Source organism: Canis aureus, chromosome 10 (genome assembly GCF_053574225.1).
Source record: "Canis aureus isolate CA01 chromosome 10, VMU_Caureus_v.1.0, whole genome shotgun sequence".
Taxonomy (NCBI): Eukaryota; Metazoa; Chordata; class Mammalia; order Carnivora; family Canidae; genus Canis; species Canis aureus.
Window position 1 is genome coordinate 27,444,114 of NC_135620.1, and position 22,606 is coordinate 27,466,719.

Below are 22,606 nucleotides of genomic sequence, written 5' to 3' on the forward strand. Positions count from 1 at the left end.
TGGCCCTACGTCACCAGGCGTGAGCTTGCTTTGGAAGGAGCACAATTTGCCCCGCCCCGTAGGCGGAGCAGGATGCCCATTGGCCCACCAGCGTCCAGCAAGCTGGGCAAGCCCCGCCCCCTGGACGCCTGGCACACCATTGGTTCTCCCTCCAGCCAATCGCCACCGCGGGCTCGGGCGCTCCCTTTCCTGTGCCCCTCCAACCCCGGGAGATTTAAACTGCACTTCGAGAGCGATTATCACTCTTTAGGATATTACCTAAGGAGGTTTGTTTGGATGCAAGGTGTCTTAAAAGGTTCTCTTTCCTTGCTTCTTTCTTCTGTCGTTACGTGGGTCTTTTCCTCTCCGTTTTGCTTGCCTTCGGTCGGAGATGGAGCGTTTTCCGCTGGTGTAGCAGATGTTGAGCCAAGACAGGTGTGTGTGCTTATGTCGAGCAGCACTGGCCCCTTGCAAGAGCTTTCCTTGTTCTGTGTTCTTGTAGAGCGCAGCATCTATTAGAAGCTAGGTTATGTAGGATAAAGGAAATATCTTTTGAAGGAAAGCGGGGGGATTGAACCATCTCTTGGCGTAATCCTTATTACAGACTAAAGGATCGCAAACCGGTCGTTTATGGAAATTTGAACACTGATGAGGTGATATTAAAGAATTATTCCTTCCCCCCCCCCCAAAGTTTATTTACTTTTGTAATCTCTACACCCAATGTGGGGCTCAAACTCAGGATCCCAAGATCAAGAATCCCATGGATTTCGGACTTAGCTAAGCCAGATGACCCTCAATATTTTTTTCAATAATTCTTAATATTGAAGATTTGAATCATCCAGTGGGAGTAGTGGTGGGTATAGATGAAACAAGGTTTGCCATGAGTATTACGTGATGGGTGAGTGGCGATCCATTATATTATTACTCTCAAAGTTTAAAATGCATACTAATCATCTGGGGATCTTGTTAAAATGCAGGTTCTGATTCAATAGGTCTGGGTTGGAGCCCAAGATTCTGCACTTCTAATAAGCTTGCAGCTGATGCTGATGCTGGTGCAGCTGGTCCTGGGACCACACTTTGAGTAGCAAAACATTATACTGTGTTCTTCTCTGTATTTTTGAAAATTTCTGTAATAAAAAAAATGATCAAAATAGCCCAGAAGCTTTTTAAAATGCACGCCCCAAAATTATGATTCAGTAAGTCGAGAGCGGGGCCTAGGAATTCTCAAGGCTCCCAGGGGCTACTCATGCTGATGGCTTGCAGACCAGTCTGAGAAACAAATCAGAAAAACAAAACAAAACAAAACAAAAACCTTTGTCTTTGAAAAACAGTTAAGTCTGGCATACAACCTTTACTGGTGTCCACATCTTGGTGGTGGTGCAGTGTAGTCAGCCAGACTACACTATCCTAATACTCTTTTCATCTGTAGAATCTGCTTCCCCAGAAAGAAAGTATGTGAAGAGTCTTTATTCTCTGGGATTGAGATGGTGAGTGTGGGCGTCAGCACAGAGCCCTGCCATTCCAGGTGAGTTTGAAAATCAGACTGGGGGTTAAAGGAGTATGGGATGAATTGATTTCTGCTTTGATAACCCTAATCATACTTCATGGGGCCATTGTATAATTCCCCCACAGGTGGGAGGTAGAGACAGATGAAACTGTTCTACAGCGGCGGCAAAAACAGATAGATTATGGCAAGCGCACACCTGGTTACCAGTGTTTCCTGCAGCAGGTCCCCAAGTGAGTGCAGTTGTGGGTGGTCACAACAAAAGTGTCAGCCAAGCTGTTTGTTTCAATGTAGGATGACGGAAAGATACTAGAATCTGAGTGCTCTCACAAAGTTCTATCATTACTACAACTAATTCTCCTAAAATGTAGCCCCAAAAATAAATTTTCAAGATTTTTTTTAATGGAACAAATCATACTTGAGCCCTGAGAGTTTTTAGAGTTCTATTCATGTTTGCTATGAAGTTTTTTCTTTCTAACCATTACCTCATACCTTCAGCTGACTTCGCTAATTACAACCTAATTATATGTAAGTTTCCATGCATACACACAAAAATGTATTAAAGGGTAGTATGTATTTTATTTTTTTTAATATTTTATTTATTTATTCATGAGAGAGACAGAGAGAGAGAGGCAGAGACACAGGCAGAGAGAAAAGCAGGCTCCATGCAGGGAGCCCGACGTGGGTTCGATCCCGGGTCTCCAGGATCATTCCCTGAGCTGAAGGTGGCGGTACACCGCTGAGCCACCCAAGCTGCCCGGCAGTATGTATTTTATTTTATTTTATTTTATTTTATTTTATTTATTTTATTTTATTTTATTTTATTTTATTTTATTTTATTTTATTATTTTTGGTAGTATGTATTTTAAAGGGATGTCAGATACCATCTTATATCTATCTTGACTTCTGGGGGAGTGAGTTTATCTAAATTACCTTTCTCAGAAGAATATTAGAAATTTAGAAAGTTCAGTGCTTCATCCCATCTGAAGATTTATTTTTTTCCCATTGAATTGAGGACACTGGTCTTACCTTACTCTCAGGAAATCCCTAATGAATCTCTGAATTCACTGTGATAAACAATGCACTGTGCCCCTTTATTTTGGCCTGAGTCTGACACTTATTTGCCATCGCCAGGGCAAAGCGACAGCCAGGACTTCACCCTCAAACACCAAACAAGAAGAGGAGGTACAGCCGCCGCTCCTGGGATGCCCAGATCAGGCAGTGGAGAAGAGCCCTGCATTCCTGGGATCCCCCCAGCCAGCCCCCGAAAGGCAGGAGGTCCGAGGGGTGTGTGTATTATTCTTGGTTCCTTGTTAGGAGTGGTGGACTGAGCCCTACCTCTCCTCACTTTGCAGAGGTTTAGCTTTTTCTGGCTGAAAAGGGATAGTCTGAAAGAGGTGCATATTCCTCTGACTCTGCCACTTTCCCAGCCAGGGAATGGAGCATCTCTTAGAGCCAATGGGTTCCACACCTACGGATGACCTCCTGGATGACTGGTTCCAGGCCCTGGAACCATCAGTGAATCTGAATGAAGACCAGAAGGGAGCCCAGGTAGTATCCTTTTCTAAAACCCATTGGAGCAGGGTTAGAGTAGGGTCTGGCCCACAAGGTAACAATTAGGATGGGGTTCAAGGTAGTAGTCGAAAAACAAAAGAAGAAAAATTGGGCAGCAAGAAAAAATAGGACATGAATTAAAATATCTAAGAAAAAGGTGGCATAAGGACATTTAATTGTAGTTAACAATGGTGGGAAATTGGGCTGCATTGGGGGTTATTTTATACTTGATGAAAGGAGTACAATATTTCTTGGAATTGAGGCCTTGAAACCTGATATGGCTTTTTTAATGTCTCCTTTTATTTCAATATTTTGCAAATGAGCCAATGCTAACTTTACTTCTTATTCTCAGTCACTGAACTTTAATAAAGTATGGTTGATAATAAAAACAAGGATTACGGGCAGGGGGTGGGAGTGAATGGGTGACGGGCACTGGGTGTTATTCTGTATGTTAGTAAATTGAACACCAATAAAAAAAAAAAAAAGGAAAAGAAAAAAAAAAAAAAACAAGGATTACCAAGTGGAATGAAGACCAAGGGCTTTAGAGCCTCAGGACTGCTTTATAATATTACCTTTGTCCACCACATGGACAATCACTTCATCTCTCCAACCATTTCAACTGTCAAATAGGGAGATTTGTCTCATTTGATGATTCTAAGCAAAAAATAAGAATACATATTAAAGTATGTAGCACGGTGCCTGGCACATAATAAGTGCTCCACAACAGCAATTATTGGAAACTAGGTCTCCCCACTTCATGGCTCCTGTCCCCTCTTTTGCCAAGGAGAAATGTGCAAGGAAAGGAAATGTGCAGTGCATCTTCCTTCCACCCCCATTTTCTTCATAAGTAGCTCACTCTGCCTCTACTCTTCTTTTTCAGTTTGCAGACTTGGTACCTCCTGCCTACTCCTTTCCCTGGCTCTATGAGGAAGAACACCACTGGTTCTACTTTCTAGCTGATCACAGTTACATACCTGTCCCAGATTTGAATGAGGCACAAAATATTTAGAGAAAGCATATGTCTTTCAAGGGACGTGTTGCTAAGTGTAACAGTAAAGATTACCTGCATTACTGCTACTTCCCAATGGATTAAAAAAAAAAAAATCTAAAACTGCCCTACAAAGAGATCACAACACGAAAGCATTGTTTAAAACTTCTTTTTCCATTTCTGCCTGCTTTTCTAAACCTTCTTTGATAGCTGAGCCTCAAATTTACATAAGAGCCAGTAACCATTTTGCTGTTCCCCAACCTCCTCCCTACTAACGTCTACATTCAGGCTTCTCAAAAAAGACTTAAACTTTGGCTGAGGTGGGAGGTGATGGTAGTGGTGGAAATTTAATAAAGGGTGGCATCCTCTTCCTGAAGAGGAAATACAAAGCTATCAACATCTTTTACCCAGCTGCCTGTTTCCTTCCTCCCTCCCTTTCTGTCTTAAGGAAAGTGGTCCAGCTGTAACCACCATACTCCCCCCCCCTCCCCCGCCCACCCCCGCAAGCAACTGAACCGCCTATGATGTCATAATCACAACCCCATTACCTCATCCTGCTGGGGGGTGGGGGTGCGTAGAGGAAGGAGGAGGAGTGAGCAGCCCTGGGCCCTTTTCAGCTTTACAAAGTGTTTTGGGTGAGGGCTAATTACAGAATCAATTGGGAACGGCCCCGCAACCGTTACAAGTCCTGGGTTTATAAGGTTGGAGGGTATCCGGCAGCTGGAAGAGGGGCTCCCGGGACTCAGAGCAGGCCCTGATCGGCTCTTGGACTACATTTCCCAGAAGTCTTCACGCCGCGGGCCGGTCCTCTGCTGGCGGAAGGGGGATTCCTTCTGAGAGGTGCCCGTAGAGGGCGGGAGGAGAGAGCAGGTAAGAGCAACTCTGGCTATTTCTGTTACGCGGCCCGAACCGGGTAGGGGGCCGTACTAGGGCCAATGTTGGAATGGAGGGCGAGGAGAATCGCTTTGTTTACCTTCGTCCGACACGGTCTCCCCCGCGGGTTTGGAGCTGTGCCGCCAACTGGGTCCGTCCACCTTCAGCAATATTTTGGAGGGGGTGACTCGATAGTGAAGAAGCCACCTTCATCCCTAAATCAAAGAGCTTGGCTCATTCCCGACAGCACTTTCCAAAAAAGATTTTGGGAGAGAAGCGACGCGGGGTTCGAGCCTCCCCGGGCGGTTCAGGGCGATTCTGCGAACCAGAGCGATTCCCCCACTCTCCTTCGGGGCCCGTTGGTTCGCGCCGGCGCCTTTTAAGGGCACCGTGGGGCGAACGGAGCGCTCAGAGCTGCTCCGGCCGCGGCCCAGGGAGCTGGAGGAGCCGCGGTAGGTGGCGAGGGCAGGTGGCGCTGGGGCCTCGGGGCGGGCACCTCGACTGTCCCTCCCTCCTTCCCTCTTTCCCTTCCCCCAGCCCGGCGGCGCGCGCGGCACGGCCTCTCTGGACGCCTCCGCGGGGAGAGCACGGGACCCGGTGGGGGAGGGGTTGGCGGAGTGCTAAGTCCCAGACCCTTTCCATCTCCTGCGTCCTGAGTTCGCTTCCCGCGGCCAGATGATGGAAGCTGATTGGGAAGAGGCGAAAGACAGCCCCCCTGAGCGAGCCCTGGTGCCCCCCTAGGGGCTAGCGGACGCCCCATGCCCCACCCCGCGGGGACAGGCAGGGCAACCGAGGGAGAGGTTGAAGACTGGAGGGGGGCCTAGCCTTTTGCTTCTTCATCGGGGTGGGGGGAGGGGTGCTCCCCACTTGTCACCCCTATCCCCGCCAGAGCCATATGGAGGAAGAGCAGTCAGTTCCCCACTTACCTGTTCATGTACCTCCCTGCCTCCCTCATGTTTTTCTTTAGTGTCCCCCAGAGGTGTGGGGCTGGGACCTGGGGGGAGGGTCCCCAGGGGATTTGTGACTCTCCTCCCTCTTGGCTTGATTTGATCCTGGGTTCTCCAGGTTTCAGCACAACCTTAGCATCCCTGAAACCCCAACGTCAGGGGTTACTACCATCCAATAGTAGATGGGGTGGGGGTCCAGTCTTTATTTTAGGGGGCTGTTGGTGGAGGGAAAGCCTGGATTGAGAGTTGGGCCTGGTGGGGTCGTAGGGAGGGCCTAGCGGCCTGCTGCTCTGTGAAGGGCTGAGCCCTGTGCCAGTTGTTAAGCTGAGAAGTTTTAACTTGTTTAGTGAACATTCAGGGCTGTCTCTGCCCCTCAGATACACAAAATGGAAGGGGAAGGAAGGCGGCAAGAGAGGGTTTCTTACACTTTTTTCTATGCCTGCCTGAGAAAGAGGAGGCCCCTCGCGGAGCTGGTTTGCCTTCTTTTGTGTCCTGGTTTGATTCCTTATGGCTTCCGTTCTGTTCCCCCTCTCAGCCTGGCCTGTTTTAGGAAACTCAGGCTGAGAGTATCAGTTGCGTGGTGGTAGTTGCATTGTTCCAATTACCGCCGTGTGTGGCCACATCCCAACAATTAAAATGCAGAAAAACACAAAATCACTCTCTTCACTTGATCCCAGAGAGGGCTGGGAGTTTGCTGTTTGGCCAAATGCCTCATGAAAAGCTTGAAAGACTTTGCTTCACTCCCTGCTCTTCATGGCTGGTGAGCCTGAGGCCTGGGATCTCTGGGGTAAAAGCCTGCAGTTAGGGTCCCTCTCTAGTTGATCTTTTGGGGGCAGAGTTAAGAAACCAAGAGCAATGTGATATAAGCTTTAGCTTTTCCCACAAGATCATAGGGGAAGCCGCTGAAGGGAGCTCTCAGGAAGCTAGAACTTCTTTGAGGGTGGTAATAATAATTATGCATGAAAATGATAGTTAACTGTAATGATGGTTGATTTCTCCCACAGCTTCCAAAAAACTGCAGATACATCAACACGTAGTTCTTTGCTTTTCTTTACTTACTTCTCTCCAAGGTGGAACGGGGTAGAGATGATTCCCTCTTTTTGCAAAAGTAGAAAGTACTCTACCTCCAAGGTCACAGAAGAGCTGTTTGGGGCTTCCCTGGGTGTTCAGGTGAGGGAGGTTGGCATCCAGCCAAATAGATAAACCCAATTGTCCTCTTCAGATTAATGATATTATCACATGTGGCATTCTTAGGCTGTGTAGAGCAACAAACAGGAGAGTTTGAGAAACAGTCTATGTGGACTCCTGATTTGTGCAGGTTAGATGGTATGCTTTTTACACTTTGATATTTCACATTATATTGTACCCATGACAGATTAAGACATTTATTCTGCCCATTTTACATGTAGGTTAACTAAGGCCAAGAAAACTCCAGTGATTTCCCAGAACTGTCCCAGCAAATTAACACAAGACGTAGATTTCTTGAATGTTTGTTATATCTACTGGAGAATGCTACATACACCTTCTGATGAGCTGTCTGCCTGCTGGTCATTTCTGGGAATAGGCGGAACCATATGGAAACACTAGGTTATCCTCCCCTCCTCCATTGAGCAAGGCCCCTCAGGCAATTGTGTGGGCTTGAAGCCTGTTCTCTGATGGAATTAGTTTGCTTATACTGAACTTGACCATGGGAAGGAGCCTTGATTAATTGAATCCATGGTCTTTGAGTAAGATCAGGCTAAAAACTTAGTTGAATGAAGTCATACAGTTGGTGTTTTTAACATGTATAGAGTTGAAATGTAATTGGAAAAATCCTGGTACCATTTCTCTATCTTCTTAACCCTTTTAGAGAGAATATTTACAGTATCTGTTGGAAAACAATAATATATCAAACACTGAAGCTTAGGGAGAACATAAAACCTTGTTTACTCTGATTGACCTGAAGCAGAAAGTCATTCCTACAACCAGTTCTCCTTGCTGTTCCCTGTTCCTTTTAATGTAGTTTAGGGAAATGGTTACCTCTCTGTTTCTGATTGGAAGATAAAGTATTGGGGGAATCAGGATGAAAGTAACCATTTGGATATCCCTCTCTCACTTGAGCTGTTTTTTAAGTGGTGCTGGTACTCTGGGTAGGCAAAGCCCAGCATGAACCAGGTTAGGGGTGGCAATTAGGTCTCAACTTGCTTGCTTACTCTAGTTCGTTTTACTGGTTAACTAAAGTGTCAAGTTCAGGATGTTTCCAAGGCTGTGTTTAGGCTTAGTAGGAAAGAGCTGTGATCAATTAATGATGTCTGCCAGAGGCCTGGCATAGGGATGCTGTGGTATGTGTGCCATGCATTTTCTACCTTTGGGCCAGGTACATCTCTAATATCACTTGGGGCTGGTCCCTCTGTAATTGGCAGACTCAGCAGGCATGACTGGAGAGGGAAGTCCCAATGGTGCTAGGATGGTGCTGCAGTGGCAGAAGACGGCCCACGAGTGAGGTCTGGAAGAACGACAGGGAAGACATCCATCATTTGCTCCAAAGTGTGCAAGTCAGATCCTGGGGAGAATCATGATAACCCTGATCACTGAGCAGCTACAGAAACAGACTCTGGATGAGCTGAAATGCACACGCTTCAGCATCAGTCTGGTAAAAGACCAGTCTTCCTGCTTCTCTACAACCCCCTCCCCCTTTTTTCTGAGGCTGTTTGTTGCTACTACTCTACCCATGTCCTGTGTCATATGAGTCATTGTACTTGTACTGGAAAAGCCCAGTAAAGGCTCAAACCCAGCCCAAAAGGAAGGGGGCAGGTACTTTTCCACTGGTAGAGAAGGGACACCAAAACTGGGGTGGAGAAGGGTTTGAGATGTTGGGAGATGTGGATTATTTTACTCACTAACTTTGGGAAGACAAGGAGAAGAGATCACTAGGAGTTCCTCCCGTCCCTATAACCCATAGACTCCAGGGGTGAGCCGTGGAGGGCTTCCTGGAAATCTGTGTCCTGAGCCTGACTCATTATGGGTGTTATCTTTCCCTTAGCCCCTGCCTGATCATGCAGACCTCTCCGGCTGTGGGAACCCCTTCCAGCTTGTGTCTGGTAAGACATCTGTGTGTGTGCGTGCGCGTGTGTGTGCACGTATGCGCTCACGCGTGTACATACCTCCATCCTCATTTTTCTTGCGCTGGTTTCCAGTGACCCTGGCTAGCCAGCCTACCTCCATGGCTTTCTTGCTGGGGTTACCTGCTAAGGTTGTCACTTGTCTCCTCCATTTTACCACCCCAGCATGGGAGTTACTTGTTTAGTTGGCTCTTACTCAAGCCTTGATAGGACTTTTATAATCTGATTTTATTTATTTGTTTATATATTTTGTCTCCTCCCATAATCTGATTTTTTAAAAAAATAAGTAGTATGCTCATGTAGTTCAAAATTTTTGAAATAAAAAAATTTTTTTTTGAAATAATAAGTTTAGGGATCCCTGGGTGGCGCAGCGGTTTGGCGCCTGCCTTTGGCCCAGGGCGCGATCCTGGAGACCCGGGATCAAATCCCACATCAGGCTCCCGGTGCATGGAGCCTGCTTCTCCCTCTGCCTGTGTCTCTGCCTCTCTCTCTCTCTCTGTGACTATCATAAATAAATAAAAATTAAAAAAAAATTAAAAAAAAATATGAAATAATAAGTTTATAGTGAGAAAAGTTTCCTTTCTCCATCCATCTCCCACCACCTCCTTAAAAGCAGCTCTTGTTATTACTTTGTCTATCCAACTAGAGTTTTTTAATAGAAATAGAAGCAAACATAAGTGTGTTTTTTTTATTTCTGTAAAAGGTTGCATACTATATATATTATTTGTGCTTTTTTATTTTTTTTTAACTTAACTATAATAGAGCTAGAAGATCTCTGCATGTCAGTGTGTTAATTTCAGTATTTCTTTGTGGGTGGCCAGACACAAAGGAACATGGATAGTCTCAAGGTCTCCCAATCACAGGTTCTACTGTCAAAGGCCTTCCCTACCCTATTTACACTCTTGAGGAATAAAAATGATCTTTTACATGCTTGATTACCTCTTACTCCTTGACAGCCCTAACTCCTATTTTGGAAGGTGAGAGACCAAGGAAGAAGAGCATGGGCCTGCTTTCCCAACTTGAGGGGTTAGTGGGTAGGGGAGCAGAGTAGGGTTAGGTGGCGATAGGAAAGAGCAGGGCACACATGCATTTGCTTCTCTGAATTCATCTACCTTTGAGAGGGAGTGACAGGCAATATAGGACACTTTTGAATTTCAGCTGGCTTCTCAGAATGAAGGCAGTATCATCTAGTGGTGAAGAGCCCTACCCTTAGCATCAGACAAACCTGAGTTTGAATCTTCCTTTGACCATTTCATTCCTTTTTTTCTTTTCTTTTCTTTTTTTTTTTTTTTTTTTAAGATTTTATTTATTCATGAGAGACACACAGAGGCAGAGACACAGGCAGAGGAGAAGCGGGCTCCATGCAGGGAGCCCGATGTGGGACTCAATCCAGGACCCCGGGATCACGATCTGAGCTGAAGGCAAACGTTCAACCACTGAGCCATCTATGTGCCCTGGTCATTTCATTTCTATATGACTTTGGATAAGTTACTGGACCTCTGTCATCTGTGAAATGGGGATAATAGTACCTACCTTATGAGTTTTTGAGGAACATCACATAAAGTGTTCATTACGTTGTGTGGCACATAGTGAGCCCTTAAAAATAGCTAGCTATGAATCTTAAAAAAAAAAAAAAAAAAAGGGTATGCCTGGGTGACTCAGCGGTTGAGCATCTGCCTTCTGCTCAGGTTGTGATACCGGGGTCCCGGGATCAAGTCCAGCATCAGACTCCCCGCAGGGAGCCTGCTTCTCCCTCTGCCTGTGTCTCTGCCTCTCTCTATCTCTCTGTGTTTGTCATGAATAAATGAAATCTTAAAAAAAAAAAAATGCTATCATTAATACTGTTTTTACTATGAATGCTTTCCAGAAGGTGCTTCCTGGAGGGGCCTGCCCCACTGTTCCTGTGCTGAGTTCCAGGACAGCCTCAACCTCAGCTACCACCCCTCAGGCTTGAGCCTGCACCTCAGACCACCCAGCCCAGGAAGTTCCCCACAGGAGCAGCCCCTCTCCCAAGTCCTAAGCCCTGAGCCCCCAGACCCAGAGAAGCTTCCTGTGCCCCCTGCCCCTCCATCCAAGAGGCACTGCCGCTCACTCTCAGTGCCCGTGGACCTGTCTCGCTGGCAGCCGGTGTGGCGGCCCGCCCCCTCCAAGCTGTGGACTCCCATCAAGCACCGGGGCAGTGGTGGAGGGGGTGGGCCGCAGGTGCCTCACCAGAGCCCCCCAAAGCGGGTCTCCAGCCTCAGGTTCCTCCAAGCTCCCAGTGCCTCTTCTCAATGTGCCCCAGCCCACAGACCCTACAGTCCCCCTTTCTTCAGCCTGGCTCTGGCCCAAGATTCCTCTCGACCCTGTGCCACCTCCCCCCAAAGTGGCTCCTGGGAGAGTGATGCTGAGTCCCTGTCACCTTGCCCACCCCAGCGCCGCTTCTCCCTGTCACCCAGCCTGGGCCCTCAGGCAAGCCGCTTCTTGCCCTCTGCCCGGAGCTCCCCTGCATCCTCCCCAGAGCTGCCCTGGCGACCTCGAGGCCTCCGCAATCTTCCCCGAAGCCGCTCACAGCCCTGTGATCTGGATGCCCGCAAAGCTGGAGTCAAGCGGCGCCATGAGGAGGACCCCCGGCGGCTGCGGCCTTCTTTGGACTTTGACAAGATGAATCAGGTGGGACCAGCAGAACTAGGGAAGCTTGGTTGGGAGGAGGGAGACTTGCATTTTCACGGAGAGCCATCCTCGAGCTCCATGTACAACTGGCAGGTTCCTTTCTAATTTAAAAAAAATTTTTTTTTAAGTTTGAGTAGGCAACACAGGGCTTGAACTCAGGACCCTAAGATCAAGGCCTGAGCTCAGATCAAGAGTATAACGTTAACTGACTGAGCTTTCACCAGGGTGATTTACCGTCCTAGTTGCCCAGGACTATACCCAATTTAGTACTCAAGGTCTCATGTCCTGTGTCACTCCTTGCGCCTGGGGGTTCTAAAGAAATTGAGATGAGACCCATGTTAAATCTTCCAACAGGGATTCCCAATTGTTCTGCCAAGGGCACTTTCCTTGCACTCTGAGGATGCATAAGCAATACAAGTCCCATCATTAGTGCCCTGCCCCTTCTTGACCTCAGGGCTCGTTTGCCACTTGCCCTTCACAGCTTCCCCTGGGTCTGTGAGGGCTTCGCAGAATGGGTTGCTGCATCATTCATGTACAGCAAACACATTTTGACTTCCCAGTGTGAATACGGCTGTTGTATGCACTTGCCGACTCTTCATATTCTTCCTTCTAGTCTCCTGGGTCACAAACCTCTTTGAGAATCTACCTGCTTATTCATCGTGTCATTCCTCCAACGAGTCAGCAAATGTTACTGAATACCTGCCATGTACCAGGTTGTGACTAGGCACTCACAGTATTGTAAAACATCCAGAAAATGTTCTGCCCACATGAAGCTTATAAATGAGCTCCTAATTTTGAATGTGATAGAAATTATGAGCTATTTCCTCAAAGAATTTGGAAAAATTAAAAAATTTCCAAATGTTATCTGGGAGTTCACATACCTCACCCTAAAGCCTACAACTCCTGCCTGCAAGGGTAACCAGGAAGGACACTTGGAAATCCAGCTTGGGCCAGGGTTCTGTGGAAGTTGGTATCTTTTTTTTTTTTTTTTTTTTTGCATTCTTAACTTTGTTGTTTGTTTGACAGAAACCATACTCAGGAGGTCTCTGTCTCCAAGAAGCAGCCCGGGAAGGCAGCAGCATCTCTCCACCGTGGTTCATGGCCTGTAGCCCCCCGCACCTCTCTGCTTCCTGCAGCCCCGTTGGGGGTTCCTCCCAGGTGCTGAGTGAAAGCGAAGAGGAGGAGGAGGGGGCCGTGCGGTGGGGGCGGCAGGCACTGAGCAAGCGGACACTGTGCCAGCAGGACTTTGGGGACCTGGACTTGAATCTAATTGAGGAGAACTAAAACTGAGAGGCTACTTCCTGGGGCCACACAGACTGACTCTCTCTGGCTACTAACAAGTGTCGAGGCCCCAAGGCCAGGGGCCCAGCCTGGGAATGGGGGTGAGTGGAGGGCTCCGACTCAGGGCAGCCTGAAATCTTCTTGCTCCAGGAAGCTCGACCATGCCAAGAGACTGGCCGGGACAAGATTAACGGAGCTGGTGGCGGGAGGGACAGCCCCAGAGCAGACCCTTCCCATGGCGGCCCTGAGTGTGAGTATCCCTGCCACCGAGAAAGCAGTGGGCAGGGAAGGAAGGGGTCTGCTGACCCCAGCTCGGGGAATTTCACTAGCCCCTTTGCTTCAAAGGGCACTTGTGTCTTAGAATTTGGCCAGGGTGGGGGGTTCATTCAGCCTCCTCGGAGAAATTGTGTGAGAGTGTGTGTGTGCATGGGAGTATACTTGGGGAAAGGTGTGTTTGCGTAGCCTTAGGGAAGGAAGGCAGTTGCTCCTTAACAGCAGAGCATCATGATACCCCCAGGATCTTGAATTTTCACAGGACAGCAGGCTTACTCAAGGAGTCAAGAGGATAGCACCAAGTTTTTCTTTTTTTCTAAGTAGCTCTGGAACCAGGCTTATAATCCATAAGCACCACTGGCTCTGCAGAGGATTCTCTTTTGGGGTATGGCAGGGTCTTTAAGAGCTGTGACCTCAGCTAATGGTCTTTTTCTTAGGCCCATCCCCTCCCCTAGACAGATCTAATATTAGGACTGGAGAAGGCTCTTTACATTGATTCTGAGCTGGCCTTTTTTCCTCATCAGATTGCCTAGGCTATATACAGCCTTTGTCTCTTAAGTAGATGTAAGTGCATGTCGGCAACTGAGGCAGAGTTAGAGGGGTCCATCTTTCTCTTTCCCTCTCTATTGATGGGACATTTTCCCCCTCACTGTCTGAATTTCAAGGGTCAAGAACATGGAGGGGAGGCTCTGTATTGGTCCTTATCACCTGAGGCCCACCTGCAGCAGAATTGGCAGTCAAGTTGACTTACTTTGTCAAGTAAGCATGGGTAAGCTCATCCCAGCACTGCCCTTTGGAAGCAGACTTTAGGAAACCTGTTGTTAGAAGATCCAGGTCTAACCTCTTTTCTGACTTGCTTGAGAAAGAGGAAGAGGATGTCAGCTTTTACCAGTTTGCTTGTCTTCCATTCCTGCCAGGAAATGTTTATTTGCCTCTAATTGGACCTGAGAGACATCAGTGAGGTTGGGGCTCAGTGAGGGTTGGCTGAGGATGTGTAAAGCAAAGGCTACGAGAAGCAGCTGGGAGTTTGTTGTTGTTGTTGGGTTGAATTTCCTTTTTGTTTGTTTCTCACCCGTAACTTGAGCCGGGGCAGCAGGTCCCGGTGGCTGCAATGATGGGTTTAATGGCTGCCGGACCCTTGGTAGGACTGGCACCAGTGGAGATACATACTGACGTGGCTGCCAAGTAGCTTGTGAGGCTTTGTCCAGCTTTGGTTAGACGCTGCACAACTGAATTGGACCCGCCCTTCCTGTTTATTGGAGGAAGGGCATTCTCATCGATCCTCCAGGGTGTCTTAGGATCCAGTTCCTCATGTTAGGGAAGAAGACCAAAGTCCACATGTTTTCTTCCTCCTGGAATTGAACCTGTCATTTTCTTGGTTTCCCACATGTCAGATAGGAGTGTCACCAAGCCTGCAGTCTCCTCACTTCCACTCCAGAGGAGGTGGCCATTTCTTCTTGAGCCTCTGGCTCTAGAGGTTCTACCCTTCCGGGGCTTTCCTCCTCTGCTCGTTACCATGTATTACCAGTGAGCTCCCAGGTCTGTAGAGGCCTGAGAGAGGCTCTCTGGAGAATCCAGGGAATCTGTGAGCCCAGGAGGTGCCCATCCTTGGTTTCATCCCTCCCTTGGCTCTTCTCCTTCTTTAGGCCATAATTTCCCTGATGCCAGCTTCTTTTTCTCCTGGGGCATCCTTATCCCTGGGCTCTCTGCTGCATATTGGCCATGCCAGCTTCCAGTAGGCCACTGGCAAGACCAGTGCGGTCTCTGCAAGCTCCAAGCTGAAGAAGTAAGGGCAGTAATTCTGCCTCTACCCTGGCTTCCCCAAAGCCCTAGGGGTGCGATCCTTAGGGGAGAGGGTCTACAGAGAGTCTATTTGAATTCTATCACTGTAAGATCTGGAAAGTTAAATTAGTTGAAACTGTCATCCTGCTTCCCAATCTAAGCGCCCATGACCCTGGGACAGGCCTTTTTAAGAAGTGGTTCATTTTGCTTTACACAGTGGATCTGTTCCAACAGTTCTGTGTAAGCCAAATGCTATTTTGCGATGCTTTTGGACTGCTGACCATTTAAAAGCAGCCTGTGTGATTGCTTCTTTTGTAAAGCAAGCAACCTCCCTCTACTTTAGCTGTTTTAACTATTTGGATTTTCACCTATTGGGCTTACCCAGAGTGGAGCACACCTTTACAGGGCTGTGGTTGACGCTGGGTAGACATCTGCATCTGTGTTGTGTGTGTGGTGTGGCTGACCAGTAGGTGAGTATTCCTGCGTGTGTGAGTGAAGCCACTCCCAGGCTGGTGCTCTCCTCCTGTGCCCGGTGACTGCCCAGTGGCAGCTCCAGCTGCCCTTCACTCCCACCTGCTGCCAAAGTCCCTGTGCTAATGGGATTACAAATACAAAAAGTGGAAAAAAAATTTTTTCGTAAACTTTGTTTTATATTAAAAAAAAAAATCCATAAGTCTGTGTGTGTTAAACATGAGGTCCTGCCTCTGTGGCTGTGTTTGAAAAAATAAAGTTTTATTAGAATAATTCATTTTCCCAAGCAATCTTGTGTACTACAGTGTCTTCTTCCCTTCTCCACAAAGAAAGGCAAGGAGTAAGCAGGGAGAAGGCCATCTAAGTCTAACAGCTCTTTCCTCTAGTGCATGGCTGGGCCTTCACCCCTTCCAGGGCAGTGTCTTGGTCCCTAGGCCCTTTGAAGCCACTGCAGTCATATCCTGTGGCCCAGGCTTGTGTTAAGGCCTTGGTTATTTCTGGCAGTCTGATTTGGTCTTTATTTCCCTGGTACCTATCTCCTCTTCCCTCTGGTCATTCTTCCAGCAAGTTGAAGTCAAGTATTTATACATTCTAGCTCCCTGGGAAGTGTTTCATGGTCCAGTTAGGAACTTGTCTAGATTGGTCTGTGGGCTTTAGGAAGTGGGGGAAAGAAGGCTGAGAGACTTGACTGGGAATCTTTTTCTTTTTTTAAGAGTTTTCACATCTTATACCCTGGAGAGATGGAGATTTAGTCATCAGAATTCAGATTCCAAAGACCTCGGCAATTTCTCCATTCTAAAAATACTGCTTTTGGAAAATTATCCTAACAGCAGAGCTTCTCTTTTGCCCTAGAAGTTGGTATTTTCCATAATGCTTCAATTTGGGATGTTTGTGTTCAGGGAAGCTGTGTGGTTCACTCTCGTTAGACGTTGCTATTCCACCCTTTTTCCTATGTTCGCATTCTTCCAGTTTGTGTGGGTGTAACTGATTTGCTTAGAGATCCAGGCGGGAGCCTCTGTCCCGAAGGCATAGCCTTTCTTTACCAGTTGGGGTCCTGACTTGCCAGGCACAAGAAGAGTCAAGTTGCTTAGCCTCCGTCCCAGTTTCCTGCTTGAAATTTGTGGCATTCATCATTGAATACCCATGAAATGTGCAGGAGGACAGGATTGGCTTGATAACCTAGAGCAGGAACCTTTAGGGGATGAAAATACACTCCAGAAAGAGTGGGGGTTGCCACCTGCCCCCAAAACAAAGGAAGGGCTTTGAGGAGGATGGGGCTTTGGCATGTGGTTAAAGAGGGCTCAGTGTTAGGAGTTTTTTCTTTCTTTAAAACTTGCTGTTTTATTTCACCTACTGTTTAAGCAGGCATAAAGTTTAAACCATCTAAAATGACTTTCCTTTTTTTCCTTTACCTTCATTTTGTTGCTGTTGTTAGATTTTTACTGTTTATTTTCTGTGAAGCAAAGTGAGATTTCCTCTTCTGTTCCTCAAGTCCTGGTAGGATAGGAAAGAATGTAAACTCCATGAGGACAAGGGTTTTGTTCATTGTTGGGTCCCCAGCATGTTGAAAAGTTACTGGTATGTGAAAAGTGCCTATCCTATTTGTTGAATGAATTTCTCATCTTTGCCTTTCTGTCCCTGAACTTAGGCACATTTCTGTCTCTGGTGCTGATAAGTAAGCTTTAGAACACTGGGGCAGTAATTAGAGCTCCATACAGGAGAAAATCCCAACAGTGAATTTTGGTAGAAAACCTGCAAGGCAGCCAGGTCTTAAGAATTCACCCTTGTTCTCCTTTTACCGACTATTGTTTGTGGGCCATGTGCTTTAAGGGATGTCTCTTGGCCCAGGAAAGCATTGGGATTTAGGCCTGTTTGGCTTATAGATGGACGGATGTTCCAAGGAATAGGGAGAGAAGAAAATCCAAGGAAATGTTTCCTTGGTGCTCAAGAGGGTTCTAGAATGACTTCCCTAGAGGTTTCCTACTTTTTCTAAAGTCAGCAGCTGCTGCCTGCTCCCCCTTGAAACTCCTGACCTTTGCTACAAGAAAAATAGGTCAAGGGTAGAGAAAAGGTATGGGCAGGAGATACCCATGTAGACACATAAGTCTTCTAGAAAGAACCAGCTGCTGCTCTGTCTGTAGGGGAGGTCATTGAAAGAAATGGTCACTTTTAGGACAACAACCAGGGATTATTTCTAGACCCTTTGTCTTTCTGGTTTGTACTACTTCCATATATACTCATTCTGCATCCATAAGACCCTGCAGCCTGTGGTAGTCTGATACCACCAATGTTAATGATTGAGGTTTCCCAGTACCTGGTGTGCAAGACCATCTAGGCCAAAATTTCGTTATCTCCCCTTCTCTACAGCCCCTTTTCTATCAGGAGTTATCAATCTCCCACACCTGTATTACAGACCGGAGAGGTGGGGCTTTCTCTGCCCCCACTCCCACTACTTCCACGGTAAGATGAAGTGCTGTTGAACCAGAGAAGATAATTTTGCTGGTCTCTTTCCAATTCCCCTCAAAGTTTAACTGAGAAACACCCGTACTTAGTAACATTGGTCAACTTGGAAAGGCAAGAAGTTCCATGGGTTTAAGTCCAAATACCAGGATGTTGGAAGCACATGGGCCTTCACCCAGTGAAAAGGATGGTATTATAACATCCATTGGATGCAGCACATTGGTCAATTGGTCATTTGGAAAGGAACCTATGAAATACTGGTGGTATAGAATAGGATGGTACTACGTTACGGGCTAGTGAGAAAAAAGATGGACCGAGGGGGGATGGGTTTTCTAAAAGGAATGGTACGGCATATTTTCAGGATGGGAAATCACTAGGTATCGGGGCGCTAACTGTTTGGCTCAAACACCAACTCTAGGTACCTTGCCCCTCAAGCCCCCCACCCCCACCCCAGTAAAAGTCTTTGGTGTCCGAGGCGGGTAAGCTGAAGCCTCTTCACATAGGGCACCCCCAGGACGCGGCTCGGGCCAGGGATGGTGCCACGAAGACTGAAGGAGCCGCCCGCTTCCCCACCCCGGCCTAGGCTGCAATTCCCCTCCCTGCCGCAGGGGGCACTGCAGGCCCCGGGGAGGTTGGGGCGGAGCGCCGCGAGGGGCCCGGAGCTGCCGGCCCGCTCCGGAGCGCGGGGGGCGCTGTGCGGGGCCCGGGCTGCGGCTCCGCTCCCGGCCACGGGGGGCGCTGCGCGGCGCCGGTGGTTGGTGGTGGCTGTTGGGGGGGGTGGGGGGGAGCCGCGGCCGCGGGTGGTGCGGAGGGAGGCCTTGCGGGCGGATCGGGCGCTCAGCGGCAGAGGTGGTGGGAGGCGGCGGGCGGGAGCGCGGGTCTGGCCGGCCCTGGCGATGGCGGACGCGGCGGCCTCCCCGGTGGGCAAGCGGCTGCTGCTTCTGTTCGCGGATACCGCGGCCTCGGCCTCGGCCTCGGTCCCCGCGGCGGCGGCGGCGGCGGCGGCGGCGGCGGCGGGCGGAGATCCGGGGCCTGCGCTGCGCACTCGGGCCTGGCGGGCCGGCACGGTGCGGGCCATGAGCGGGGCGGTGCCCCAGGACCTGGCGGTGAGTGGCGGCCGAGGCGGGCACTTGAGGCCGGGGCTGCGGGGCCTGCGGGCGGCCTCCCCGGGGGCCTTTGTGAGGGGGCGGTGGGGTGGGGGTGACCCAGTTCCGCGCCCCCAGGTCTCCTTAGCGCCCCCCACCGGCTCCTCCGCACCCCGAGCTCTGGCCGGCATGGCTTCCGCGTCGGGGTGCGCGCCCCGGTTTCCCCCGGGGGGCGGCCAGGGCGCCGGGAGCTGCTGCCTCCGCCGGGAGGCCCCGCCTCCGGAGCGACCCCTTTCTCGGCGCTACCCCCTCCCGCCCCCCGCCGAGCACGCCTGGGGCGCGGGCTCCCGCACCCTGGGCTCCGGGGCCCCTCAGAGTTGGGCTGGTGCCGTCGCTGCCTCCCGAAAGACGCGGACCTGTAGTCCCAGCCTCCCTGGAAACCTGCGCCCTGTTCGCTCCTCCCGGAGCCCCGAGTGGGGCGGGAATGTGGGCAATTGTGGGAAGCACGGAGGCTGCAGTCGGAGCGGCTCTGGGCTTTTTTATCTGGCAGTTACTTCCTCCTTGTCTGAGCCTGACTCGGCCTGGCGGTCTCCAGAAAGGCCACCTCTCGGGACGCTCTCGGGGCTCCTTTCTCTTTGAGCTTCTGGGTGACAGGGGCTGCAGTTGTGGCTGTTGTCGATAAGTTTGAGATGCGTCTTAGCAGCCGAATGGGGCTGCTAGGTGGTGTGCCTTTTTTTTTTTTTTTTTTTTTTTTTGCTCCCAGCTCGGCTACTCCCTCAGCCCTGGGAGAGGTTTTGTTTTGAAACTTTGTGTTGGAGCTCGGCGATTTGAATGCTTGCCTTGGTGCATTTTGTGATTAAAGTTGTTCGTAAAATAGAACTTAACTAGTTTTTGGTGTCATGTTGTGTTATTTTTGTTAATGTGGCCGCAGAATACTGTCTTTGAGCTTTGGCCAGCCTCTCCTAGTTCCTCATTCTCATAGCGGCCCTAGCTTCTCTGTTTAAGATAAGACCGAAAATAGGGAGATTCCTTTGGAATGTAATCATCAGCAGGCAGAAGGTAAATTTTCGTGATGAACTTGCTCCTGCAGATGTGTTATTTGCTATTTTTGCAATTGGAATGATTTTCTGAGATTTGGTACTAATATTGTAGGTTTCTGATCATCACTTTTCTACCTATTGATTAGTGGTGTTAGGCTTCTCCCCCCTCCCCCTTAAACGCAAGCTTTATAGGTTTTTTGGCTTGCGGCTGGCGTAGTCTTTGCCTTGGCTACTTGAGTTCACATTTTTTTATCTTTCTCCACGCTAAATAAGAAAAGGCTGCTTGGCCATTTAGAGGCTTCAGTGGGGCGAATTTGTAAAAAGATGCCACGAATATAAGGGGATGAGGACGATGATTAAGGAGGGGATTTGGATTTAAATTCCTCCTTTCTTTAAAAGATTGCTTTCTAGGTTGGGGTGGGGGAGAAGCATCTTGTCTCAGATACAAAAATTTACCCCTGCTAAATGCAAATCATAATGAAGATCCACTGTTCCATGTATACTTGGACTTAAGGCCTAGCCTGCCCTAGCTTTTCAGTTGAAATTTTATATTCTAGTTGTTTCCTCCATCAGATGAATTGCTAATGAGCTCTGCACCTGAAATGGCTACCCATTCACTTTGTTGTTTGCTGGGCTCCCTAAGGGCAGAGGTTTTTGAAGCTTACTATAATGCTGGACACCTACTAAGCTACATACTGAATCATTTTGCCACTGGGCTCATTGAATTGGTTTCTCAAACCAAGTGAAAAAAGTTGCCGTGATACTTGGAAGTTAAAGCAAAGTGCACATTAGATCTGTGTTGAGATCCTGCGTGGAGCTGTATACATACAGAAGCAAAGGCAGATTAGGGTTTTGAGAATAAACAGGCTTGTCCTGTGTGTATATCAAGGTACGTGGATGAGAAAACAACCATAACAAAACTCAGAACTTTTAGAATTTTTCACCAGTTCGCAAAATTGCTCAAGAATTGCAGTTGCTATGTAGAGGTTCTATTAATGACAATGACTAGTCTAGGATGAGAACTGGCCGTTTGTTTTTCCTTTTCATTAAAGAGATTTTCTTTGGACCCTAGACATGTGGGCCTTACCAATTTGCACCACACACCGTAGTAAACACAACCGTCTTCCAATCAAAAGTGTTCTTCCTGTACTCAAGGGTGGAGTTTTCAAGCAGCTGGCCTGTGATTGGGCAGATTTTCATTCAGTTAGTTTAAGATGTTTTCAGGCATGCTTGGTTTTGAGTAATGCATAGCAGGGCGCCCCCTGTTAAGGTTGAGTAATTGAGGGTTGGATGAATGAGTTTTTGAAGTGATTGAAAACACTTTTCAGTTTTAGGCTCCATTAATACCCTCTTTCTAAATACTTTTTGATCCTGAAATCTTTCAAAATGTAGCCCTGCTCCATTTAGTGAACCCTTTTCTGGAAAACAATACCAAAGCCATGTATTTCCTTAAGATGAAATACGAAAAAAGAAAAGTCAGGATCCTGTTGATTGGGAGTTTTGGTTGATAACGGTTTGATAGTGGGCATTTTCATCAAACATGCTGACAGATAACTGCTGAGATTTTTAGACGTAATAGGAAAAAAAACCTCTCCCCCCTCCCCCACGCTGTGGAATAGTAGCTTAATTTGTATTTCAAAATAGGCCTGTTTAAAAAGAAAACAGTCTTGCTGCAATATTAGTTTAATGGATTTTTATGCTTTCATTTCAGACTGGTAAGGCTGTCCTCTTTGTGTTCTGAATCATTATTGATCCATATGAGTTGCAGAGACCTTGGGACCTTCATATATGTAGGTGTGGTAGATAAAACAAACAGACCAAAAAAAAAAAAAAAAACCAACAAACATGGGTTTTCCTTCCTTTTTTTGGTTAAAAAGCAAAACTATTTTGTGAAATGTCAAATAACCAAAAGCATATACAGAAAAAGCCAACAATCTTTCTTTCACAGGCTTCCAGTTGAAAAAGGAGGCTTTGCTTATCTTTCTTAATACTAGTACAAAAAATATAAAAACATTCATCCATATACAAAGAGTTGCCCTTTTTTTTTTTTTTTTGGCAAATGGTATCACATTGCACAATATCTGCATCCTCTTTCTCCCGGCCTCTTTTTTTAAGTAAGGACTTTTTTTTTTTTTTAAAGTAATTTCTATATCGAATGTGGGGCTCAAACTTAAGACCCCGAGATCAAGAGTTGCAGGCTTTACTGACTGAGACAGCCAGGTACCCCTCTAGTTCCATTTAACGTTATACAATGGGCATCAATACCTATAGATCTTACTCATCCTTTGAAGTGACTACATTATATTTCATAGAATGGATGATGTACCATCATTTGTTCAATCATTCCTCCTTAGGCTGGACATTCAAGTTATTGGAAAAAAAATTTGGCACTACAAATAATGCTGTGGTCAGTAAACTTGTGCATATATCTTGTGTAATCATGGTTTTATTTCTATAGTTTAGACATCCAGAAGTGGGTTAGGAGTTACAGGAGTATATACATCTTTTATTAGGTAATGCCAGGTTGTTTTCCAATAAGATGATAGAATTTCATACTCCCACCAGCAGTGCTGGTTTCCCTTCACCTTTGCCATCATTGGTGTCATCAGTCTTTGT

At 47.7% G+C, this 22,606-nt stretch overlaps 4 protein-coding genes across 15 annotated transcripts in view; 3 read left to right on the plus strand and 1 right to left on the minus strand.

The window, feature by feature from the left end:
- CDC25C (cell division cycle 25C) overlaps window positions 1–5,934 on the minus strand; it is a 37,400-nt gene extending 31,466 nt beyond the window's left edge. Inside the window, exons 1-4 of one of the 8 annotated variants that reach the window (XM_077911841.1) lie at window positions 5,825–5,934; window positions 4,999–5,113; window positions 3,610–3,691; window positions 259–501 (exon numbers count right to left, since the gene is read on the minus strand). The gene's annotated coding sequence lies outside the window, so the exon portion shown is untranslated. Of the gene's footprint in view, window positions 1–258; window positions 502–3,609; window positions 3,692–4,432; window positions 4,450–4,573; window positions 4,803–4,998; window positions 5,374–5,824 lie in introns of those variants that run through there. The other 7 variants (XM_077911839.1, XM_077911843.1, XM_077911842.1 and 4 more) reach the window with 7 other exon arrangements.
- LOC144322171 (oocyte-specific histone RNA stem-loop-binding protein 2-like) lies at window positions 41–4,309 on the plus strand. 2 transcript variants are annotated; one of them, XM_077911863.1, is made up of 6 exons: window positions 41–266; window positions 1,409–1,504; window positions 1,612–1,716; window positions 2,618–2,770; window positions 2,914–3,034; window positions 3,918–4,309. In XM_077911863.1, exons 1-6 carry the CDS (start codon window positions 73–75, stop codon window positions 4,044–4,046), a joined length of 798 nt encoding a protein of 265 aa, XP_077767989.1. In that variant the 5' UTR covers window positions 41–72; the 3' UTR covers window positions 4,047–4,309. The 2 variants fall into 2 exon arrangements, with proteins under 2 accessions (XP_077767989.1, XP_077767990.1); XM_077911864.1 differs by having other exon boundaries at window positions 140–414; window positions 2,618–2,761.
- On the plus strand, window positions 4,578–15,695 carry FAM53C (family with sequence similarity 53 member C). 2 transcript variants are annotated; one of them, XM_077911855.1, is made up of 5 exons: window positions 4,578–4,895; window positions 8,248–8,477; window positions 8,868–8,925; window positions 10,814–11,598; window positions 12,625–15,695. In XM_077911855.1, the coding sequence occupies exons 2-5, from the start codon at window positions 8,400–8,402 to the stop codon at window positions 12,880–12,882; spliced, it is 1,179 nt and encodes a 392-aa protein (XP_077767981.1). In that variant the 5' UTR covers window positions 4,578–4,895; window positions 8,248–8,399; the 3' UTR covers window positions 12,883–15,695. The 2 variants fall into 2 exon arrangements, with proteins under 2 accessions (XP_077767981.1, XP_077767982.1); XM_077911856.1 differs by lacking the exon at window positions 4,578–4,895 and adding an exon at window positions 5,199–5,350.
- The window catches only part of KDM3B (lysine demethylase 3B), a 75,863-nt gene continuing 66,255 nt past the window's right edge, over window positions 12,999–22,606 (plus strand). For 2 of the 3 annotated variants that reach the window (XR_013387727.1, XM_077911835.1), the window contains exon 1: window positions 18,747–18,971. Coding sequence is in view for 2 of the 3 variants with exons in the window: in XM_077911835.1 (XP_077767961.1) it covers window positions 18,762–18,971 (210 nt within the window). In the remaining variant the exon portion in view is untranslated. Of the gene's footprint in view, window positions 13,130–18,746; window positions 18,972–22,606 lie in introns of those variants that run through there. The other variant, XM_077911836.1, reaches the window with a different exon arrangement.